This window comes from Dunckerocampus dactyliophorus, chromosome 5 (assembly GCF_027744805.1).
Source record: "Dunckerocampus dactyliophorus isolate RoL2022-P2 chromosome 5, RoL_Ddac_1.1, whole genome shotgun sequence".
NCBI classification, from domain to species: Eukaryota; Metazoa; Chordata; class Actinopteri; order Syngnathiformes; family Syngnathidae; genus Dunckerocampus; species Dunckerocampus dactyliophorus.
In genome coordinates, this window is record NC_072823.1 from 6,858,511 (window position 1) to 6,868,211 (window position 9,701).

Sequence of the window (9,701 nt, forward strand, 5' to 3'; positions counted from 1 at the left end):
ACATCTCCACATCTCTCCCTGTCTTTAGTTTTGCTTCAAGAGCTGTAAATTCCAGGTTCAGAAGAGCAAAGAGGGAACGGGTCGAATCGCCATGTGGAGACTCGGCATCAAAAACAGCTACACGATGGAGGCCACGTTTGGCGGCTCTACACTTGGTGGGTTTGCGCCTCCTGAATATGTTGCTTTGTACTCTATGGGTATGTTGTACAGTGGTGTGAAAAAGTATTTGCCCCCTTTGTAATTTCGCATGTTTGACACACTTAAATGTTTCGGATCACCAAACAAATTTAAATATTAGTCAATGACAACACAACTGAACACAAAATGTAGTTGTTAAATGAAACTTTTTATTATTAAAAGAGAAAAAAATATCCAAACATACATGACCCTGTGTGAAAAAGTGATTGATCCCCATGTTAAAACATAACTCAGATTAACTGAGATCTATTAGTCTGGAAAAGGTTATAAAGCCATTTCTAAAGCTTTGGGACACCAGCAAACCACATTATCCGCAAATGACGAAAACAAGGAACAGTGGGGAACTTTCCCAGGAGTGTCAGTGTCAGTGTTCATGACTCACCATAACAAAGACACTGAGCAAAAACGGCCTGCATAGCAGAGTTCCAAGATGAAAACCACTGCTGAACAAAAAGAACATTAAGGCTTGTCTCAATTTTGCCAGAAAACATATTGATGATCCCCAAGACCTTTGGGAAGATACTCTGTGGTCTGACTAGATAAAAGTGTAACTTTTTGGAACATGTGTGTCCCATCACATCTGATGGAAAAGTAACGCCTCATTTCAGAAAAGAACATCATACCGACAGTAAAATATGTTGGTGGTAGTGTGACGGCCTGCTTCAGGACCTGGAAGCCTTGCTGTGACAAATAGACCCATGAATTCTGCTGTCTACCAAAAAATCCTGAAGGAGAATGTCCGGCCATCTGTTTAGGACCTTAAAAAGGCGGTTCATGCTTGAAAATCCTCCAATGTGACTGAATTACAACAATTCAGCAAAGTTGAGTGGGCCAAAATTCCTTTCACAGCGCTGTAAGAAACTCATTGCAAGTTATCTCAAACGCTAGATTGCAGTTGTTGTTGAAAGGGTGGCCCAACCAGTTGTTAGGTATAGAGGGCAATCACTTTTTCAGACAGGGCCACGTAGGTTTGGATTTTTTTCCCTGTTAATAATAAAATGTTTCATTTAAAAACTGCATTTTGTGTTCAGTTGTGTTGTCATTGACCAATATTTAAATTTGCTTGATGATCTGAAACATTGAAGTATGGCAAACATGCAAAAAAATAAGAAATCAGGAAGGGGGCAAACACTTTTTCACACCATGTATGTGTTTGAAGTATCATTATTTCATCAGGAGACCGGAAGGGAACACATTTTACCACTCAAGACCTTAAGTCGCTGGGCTTTTACGTTTGTGACACCTTGCTTGACTATTGTGATCCAGATCCAAGTAAAGTAAGAGAGCAGCACATCTCATTATGATGAAGTTGATCCTTCCCTAAATACACACATTTTGTCTTCATAAAGTCATTTTGTAGTTTTTTCATCTTTTCAGATGACTTACTGTCTGACAGAACTGACAGCTCTGCTGAGAAAAGAAGCCAGAGAACGTCTGGGCAAAGAATCAGACACGGACTTCTCTGTCTCTGATTTGGAATCTGGGTAATATAAAATGTATTATTATATAATACATTTGTCTAAAGGCCAGTGTAATATAATATTATATTTGTTTAAATGCCAGCTTTGCAATCACCATTATACAGTATATATTTACAAAGCTCTTACATGCATGTTTGTTATTGTATTGCATGGGTGTTCAAACTGCAGCCTGGGGGCCATTTGTGGGTGTTTTTTTTATTGGCCTGCGGCACGTTCAATTGATATATTTTAACAAGAAACCCCCCTCCCCCCCCCCCCCCCCCCCAAAAAAAAAACAACAGAAAAAAATAAAAAATCAGCAATAATTTTACAGACATAAAGTCAAAATATAACAAGAGTAAAGTTGTAATTTTAGGAGAATAACTTTGTAATATTGTCAGGAATAATAGCATGATTTCAGTGGCATAAAGTTGAAATATTAAAGAAAAAAAGTTGTAATTTTTGTGAAATTGGGTTGTGGAAAAAGTTTAAAAGTATAATGTTACAAGAATAACGTCAAAATATTATGGGAATAAGGTCATAATTATGAGAAAATGTAGAAGAACAAGAAGAAAGTTGAAAAAACGAACACTTGAAATGGAAAAAAAACAGCTGTAATTTTACCAGAATAAAGTCAAATATTACAAGAAAAAAAAAATTATTTTAATGGGGAAAAAGGCGCAGTTTTACGAGAATAAACTCAAAATATTATAGGAATAATGTCATAATATTTTGAAAAGAATGTTTATGAAGATTATTTAAGAAGACAGTTAAAATATAATAATAAATATATAAATATAACAAATAAATATAATTGAAAAAAACAACAGAAAAAAATGGGAAAAACGAGCAAAACTTATAGTAGTAATAATATGCTTTTCCACCTATATGACAAAGCTGAGCTGTAGTTTTTTTTAAATATCCGTTTTAGCATATCTACATACATGTGTTGCTTTACGAAATATCAAAGTGGCAAAGTTGCATACTTTCATTTTTCACCATGTGGCCCTTGCTGGAAAAGGTTTGGACACCCCCGTACCACTTGGGTACATTACAGCTAAAGCACAAGTTGCATATGACGTTACAACAGAAAACATCAGTAAACACATTTCAATGTAAAGCAGGTCAGTTAAAACCTTCTAGATGTAGAAGAAGGTACGTTGTATTAGATGATGTTTGGTGAGACTGCATGCTGTGATTGATACTGTATGTTCTCTTCGCTTTAAATGTGACTTCTTTTTTGCTTTTGCAGCACCAGCGGTTCTGATAGTTCTGATTCTGATGGACTTCCAGCTCATTTGCTCCAGCAGGCACACACTGTTCATGCGGAGGTATACTGTATGTGTGGTAAAATTACATGCAATAGATTTCATTTTCTCATATGTTGCTTCTGTCTTTCAAAGCAAACTCCTGTGAAGAATAAACAGAAATTGAGTCACAAAAAAAGAAACAGGCTGAAGTCTAACATGCAACCAAAGGTTCTCCCTGGAAGCAGTCTTCAACATATTGTAAGAGACTAAAGTTGTGCCACAAGTAACTGGCTATATATATAGACAGATGTACAACATGTCTAATGAGCTACTGGATTCTGCAGGAGGCTGACCTTCAGCATGAGGAGAATGCAGGTAAAGAGAGCATTAAGGAAAGCCTGCCGGGAAGACACAGGAGAAAATGGCAGGTATGGTCTTGAATAGAAGGTCATGTGAGGAGACTTCCTGCAATTGATTTCAACCCTCTGTCGGTCAAGTTAAATACTCCAGTCAGGAAGATTGTGATCCCTGCAGCAAATACTAATCATGGAGACATCAGTCATGTGACCCTGTGGCAAGGCTGTGAGCCTGTCAAGGTAATGAAGCTCATTGCTATCACCTTAAAACAATGCCTTTGATATACGTAGCTAACCCTGGGGTGTCCAACTTGTTTGTTGTTGTTGTTTGATATTTTACAAGGCAACATGTGTAGATATTCTAAGATGCTATATGCAGTATATTTCAAGAAAAAACTGCATCTCAGCTTTGTGGCACAGGTGAAAAAGCCTATTATTAGTATCAATTCCACTCTTTGCTCTTTTTTTCCCATTTTGGCTGTTTGTTTATTTTTAATTTTCCAAATATTTCAACTTTCTTTTTAAATTATCCTTGTAAATTTCCTTTTTGTAATATTATGACTTTATTCCCATAATATATTGACTTTATTCCCACAATATTACAACTTTTAAAAAGTAACATATTTTTCCTGCAATATTTCAATTCAATGCTACTCAAAATGACATTATTTTTACTCATAGTATTACAAATTTATTCTCATAAAATTACGGCTGTTTTTTTCCATTTCTGCTGTAGTTTTTTTTATTTTATTTTCATCATCATAATGACTTAAAAAAAAAATACAATATTTCAACTCTATGCTACTAAAAATGACATTATTCTTCCTCATAATATTACAAATTTATTCTCACAAAATTGCTACCTTTTTCTTGTTAGGCTACGACTCTTTTCTCTTAATATTTTGACTTTATTGTCGTAAAATTACAGCTGTTTTTTCCACTCTGTTGTTGTTGTTTTTTTTTTTTTTTTAATTTCCAACTATTTCAATTTTCTTCTGGTAAATGTTCTTCTTGTTATTATGACTTTATTCCCATAATATTTTTATTTTATTCTCATAACATTATAGTTTTTCCGTAAACTAGTTTTCCAAAAATTACAACTTTATTTGTTGTTTTGGTTGTTTGTCATAACATTACGACTTTTTTTTTAAATGTCTGTTTTCTTTAATATTTCAACTTTATGCTACCAAAATTATTTTTTATTTTATTTATATTTTTTGAATTTATTCAGTTATTTTTCCTCAAAATATTAGTTATTCTCGTAAATTATGACTTATTCTCATTAGAGTACAACTTTTTTCTTAATATTTTGACTTTCATTCATTCATGAAAAAAATTAATGAATTTTTGTCCTATTAAATTATAATTTTAGAAGGTGCCACAGGCCGCAAATGGCCACGCTTTGGACACCCTTGTTTTAAACTAAAAAAAGAAAACACAGAATAACTCGTCTGTGATCATGTTATTGTTTTGACATCACAATGCCTTCCTTTGTGTGATTATAATTAAGATTAATTTGAACCTCGCTGCTGTTTTTGCCATCCCCACTGACACATTATACTGAAGTGTGTGTTGACATACCCGCAGTGCTGTGCAAAAGAAACTCATTAGATTTGTTGTTTTAACAATGCTACAGTATATGGGCCTTGTATACAGAAAGTACATTAAAATACAGACCCTGCCAATGCCAAACTGTTAATAAAATTAAAATGTACACCGAAATGAATTGGCCTTATATGCCACCCCTCTACAAATACTTTGTGGAAATGTTTTATATGTATTTTTTGTCTAATCCTAATACCTGTTTGTTTTTGTCCTGCCTTGTTTTAGGATGATTGTGGACAAGACACCAGCACAGCAGCAGACATGCAGAGATCATGTCCAAACATCAACACCATTGTAACTCTTTCGCCTCACAGAGGTTGTGCATTTTGTATTGAATGCTTTTACCTGTTGCTTTTTGACTTCTACCTAAAGAAAAGCTTTGGTTGCCACTTGAAATTCTGAGTGCATCACATAGACAACCTCCTTCTCAGGAATGTCGGAATACGCTATGAATGAAGGCATGTTGGAATACCGTTGGCATTGAAGTGTGTGTGTAATGTTGGCTTCCAACAGTCCAACAAAGAAACGCAGCGCAGTGGAGATACTCATCACAGCTGCTGCACCTCAGTGCTGTGCTTCCACATCGTCCAAAATTCATGCGTCCAATCCAGCATCAGCACCAGCAACAGCAGCATTTCCAGCAGTATAGTCAGCGGCAGCAGAATCTCCAGCGGCAGCAGCATCTCCAGCAGTACAGCCAGCGGCAGCAGCATCTCCAGCAGTACAGCCAGCGGCAGCAGCATCTCCAGCAGTACAGCCAGCGGCAGCAGCATCTCCAGCAGCTAAGTCAGCAGCTAAGTCAGCAGCAGCAGCAGACTTGCTTCTCTAGTGAGTGCTGTGTCTTCTCGCATTTGGTTTACAGTAATTTGGAGTAATGCCACACAGGATTGAAAGTAAATTGTGCGTCTTGTGTCACTCTTTTAGGGCTATCATCATTCAATGCAGCAACTGACCGGTAAAATCCAGTCTTTGACTTTCAGTTATTGTTTTAGTTCATGTAGATTATTCACATTTTCCTTATCTTTTCTGTCTTTGTCGTCCTTGTTTGACATTGATCCCGCAAGGCGCCTGCTATCAAACATCACCATTGATCACATCCCTGGCTGCCCTGGTTACAAAGGGACAAATTCCTTTATTGGGCCAAATCGTTACTATGTCCATGAGGATTTTCCCAGTGGAAATGCAGACCTATCCAACACCAAATGGCTGGATAAGAGAAAGGAAGGAGATGTTGCTCAAGGTTGGTCATTTATCAGTTCCAAAAGGTCAGACAGAAACGTATGAAAACTGGGGCAATTTTGAAATAGTGTAAATCCAATTAATCTGTTCCAGACAACTAAAAATATTAAGAAAAAAAGAGAATAATTAGTTTTACATGCAAAAAACAATGTCAAATAATTATAAATGACAAATACAGACATGGAAAAAATGATTAGACCACCCTTGTTTCTTCAGTTTATTGATCCATTTTAATGTCTGGTACAACTAAAGGTACATTTGTTTGGACCAATATGATGATGATAACAAATATAGCTCATAAGAGTTTAATTTAAGAGCTGATATCTAGCAACTTCCATGGTTTTTTTGATAATAACCAAAGTCACTTTTGTTGTCATTGTTATATTTGTCCAGACAAAGGTACCTTTAGTTGTATCAGGCATTAAAATTAACAACAAACTGAAGAAACAAGGGGGGGTGTAATCATTTTTTTAATGACTGTAGATGGAACTTGCAGACTTTCCGTACATCCTGGCAAGATTGAATTCACCTTTTTTTAAATCTCGTAACTTTCTTTGGCCGCATGGCGGGTTATTTAGCAGTGATTCAGCAACGTGTAGGGTGCTTTGTTGGGGCGCTCAATTTCGTGGAACAATACGGTACGTAGCAAACTGACTAGTTTGTTGTGTGCAATATATTTTTAAAAAGCGGCTAAATTTTGTCCAATTTTCAACAAAAACTGAGGTGTACGAAAACCAAGGTCTGACTGTACAGCAGTAAAAAGTGACACCTTGCATCATGAATAAATAAATACAGAATGTATGATACACAATACCATAAATAATTAGAAGTGAATGAATTCAAGTTAAATGATATTAGACACAGTGGTTTTCATCTAATAATAAACTCGTATTAGTACATTGTTCAACTCTTTTACTCAAACCGGTCCATGATTTGACTCTATGGAGCTCGTTTCCCCAACTGAAAGAAAAAAAACACTCAATCGTAAGTCATAATTATGAGGTAAGAAAGTCATAATTATGGGATAAAAAGTCTACATTACGAGATAAAAAGTCATTAAGAAAAACTGAAAGAAAAAAATGAACTCAATGATAAATCGCAATTACGAGATAAAAACTCCAAATTATGAGCTAAAAAGTCGGAATTACAAGATAAAAAGTCATTATGAGATTGGAAAGTCATAAAGTAAAACTGAAAGAAAAAGGAACTCAATGGTAAATCGCAATTACTACATAAAAAGTCAAAATTATGAGCTAAAAAGTAAACATTATGAGATAAAATGTCAATATGAGATTGGAAAGTCATAAAGAAAAACTGAAAGAAAAAAATAAACTCAATAGTAAGTCATAATTATGAGCTAAAAAGTCAAAATTATGAGCTAAAAAGTCAAAATCACGAGATAAAATGTCAATATGAGATTGGAAAGTCAAAGAAAAACTGAAAGAAAAAAATGAACTCAATGGTAAGTCATAATTAGGAGATAAAAAGTCAAAATTATGCGCTAAAAAGTCGAAATTATGAGATAAAATGTCAATATGAGATTGGAAAGTCATAAAGTAAAACTGAAAGAAAAAATGAACTCAATGGTAAATCGCAATTACTAGATAAAAAGTCAAAATGATGAGCTAAAAAGTAAAAATTATGAGATAAAATGTCATTATGGGATTGGAAAGTCATGAAGAAAAACTGAAAGAAAAAAATGAACTCGATGGTAAGTCATAATTACAAGATAAAAAGTCAAAATTATGAGCTAAAAAGTCAAAATCACGAGATAAAATGTCATTATGAGATTGGAAAGTCATAAAGAAAAACTGAAAGAAAAAAATGAACTCGATAGTAAGTCATAATTATGAGATAAAAAGTCAATATTATGAGATAAAGTAATAATTATGAGATGCAGTAAAAACTGCGCATGTATTTCCTTCTTCACTGGAGCCTTCTTCACATGGCCCTTGGCACAGGTGCAGTTTGTATCTCTATAGTTTGACTTTTTTTCCTCATAATTTAGATTTTTCATCTTTTTCATCTTTTGTGCATCATTTGACCTGTTTGAATGTCAATATTTGTGAATTGAGGAATAGTAGGTTTTAATGACGTGAATTTATCTTTTCTTTTATTCAGTTGGATTGCTGAAACATATTCCATTTCAAGAGCGGAATCGTGGAGATGTCATCTTGGAACTCTCTCAGAGAAAACCTGCTTCCCACTCGAACGTGTTAGTGCCTGTACTGAGGTGCACAGACCTGCGAGGCAACAGGTACGCTTCTCTTTTATTGTGGTTTCCTGCCATAATTTGGGTCACCTTGATTATCTCCATAAGCAATTTAATGCAAACAAGCATTAATGTGAAATAGGCTGTTCATCAGCTGATCAAAAGTTTAAGACCGTAGCTCAAAAAACCCTAAAACCACCCCCTAAAATAAAAATAAAGTTGAAGGCGTTGAAGGAGATGAGGCCTTTGAAGACCTTTTTTCTTCTTAAAAGCCTTCTCTGGCAGATGGCGTCTCATGGTTATTGGCCTGCACTCGGCACCAGTAACAACCTTCATATGGGCCGACGATGGTCCCGTGGCTCGACGGACAGCCGATTGGATCCTCCGGCTCAGGGCCGGTGATATTTTTGTGGGTCTACCACTTGACTTTTTTGTTCCATAACCCAAATAAGATTCAAATGACTGTCTTATTGCATCCAACCTCAGCAGCAATGGCGTGCCGCAAGAGGCCTTGCTCATGCAGCTCAACAATCCCACCGCGTTCAAAAAGAGAACGCTGGTTTGCCTTTGCCATCAAGAGATCATGACAGTGTAAATACCTGCCACTCAATCACATTCAATCCACATTCTTGCCAAGATTTTGGCTTTTGAAGGCTGTGCTTTTAAAACTTTTTTGATCAGCTGATGAACAGCCTATTTCACTTTAATCCTTGTTTGCAATAAATTGCTTCCTCAAAACATTTTTGCCTCACTCCCATTTCTTCTGTTTGCATTTTGAAACTCTACTTAGAACCTCCTGAAGATCCAACAGTGCAAAATGTAAATTCTTGCCATTTTTCAACTGGTCTTAACATTTTAATCATGAGTGCATCTGAAGTAATGAATAGATTTTATGTAGAGAATACTGTATAACAGGGCCATTAGGAAATGAACAGTGGCCATTCAGTGGTCTGTATCTTAGGTTTTTTACTGTATAAGCCAATGTTTGTAAGACAATGATCATAACAGAACAAGCATTTGTATGTTTTCTCATTTCTCCCCAGTCTTTGTGATGCGACTTTAGAAGACAAAGCAACAAAAGGTGTTTTACCCCCTGTGACAAAGTCGCCCTCGTCCACAGAGTGGCACGATTCTGACTCCCTCACTCGAGAATCGAATGTCTAAAAAGGTATCCTTTCAGAGTATACAGTTGCCAGAAGAATATCCCAATTGTACATTGTTTTCTGGGATAATGGACATTCACATAAAGTAAAATGTGTGAGCATGTAGAATAACCGGAGGATCCCACTCACTGACACCAATGTGTTTGGTGCTAATTCAAAGAGTAATAAAACCCACTGGGTCTAATATGACACAATAATGAGGCTCTTCTTGTTGCAGT

General features: G+C 35.8%; 1 protein-coding gene across 4 annotated transcripts in view; it reads left to right on the forward strand.

Annotated features, from left to right (window-relative positions):
* agbl2 (AGBL carboxypeptidase 2) overlaps nt 1-9,701 on the forward strand; it is a 29,981-nt gene that overhangs the window by 9,661 nt on the left and 10,619 nt on the right. For all 4 annotated transcript variants that reach the window (XR_008570438.1, XR_008570439.1, XM_054776678.1 and 1 more), the window contains exons 11-23: nt 29-155; nt 1,375-1,475; nt 1,576-1,682; nt 2,911-2,989; nt 3,062-3,166; nt 3,253-3,336; nt 3,406-3,504; nt 5,095-5,185; nt 5,383-5,697; nt 5,794-5,824; nt 5,934-6,109; nt 8,230-8,365; nt 9,364-9,488. Coding sequence is in view for 2 of the 4 variants with exons in the window: in XM_054776678.1 (XP_054632653.1) it covers nt 29-155; nt 1,375-1,475; nt 1,576-1,682; nt 2,911-2,989; nt 3,062-3,166; nt 3,253-3,336; nt 3,406-3,504; nt 5,095-5,185; nt 5,383-5,697; nt 5,794-5,824; nt 5,934-6,109; nt 8,230-8,365; nt 9,364-9,484 (1,572 nt within the window). In the remaining 2 variants the exon portion in view is untranslated. The remainder of the gene's footprint in view (nt 1-28; nt 156-1,374; nt 1,476-1,575; nt 1,683-2,910; nt 2,990-3,061; nt 3,167-3,252; nt 3,337-3,405; nt 3,505-5,094; nt 5,186-5,382; nt 5,698-5,793; nt 5,825-5,933; nt 6,110-8,229; nt 8,366-9,363; nt 9,489-9,701) is intronic.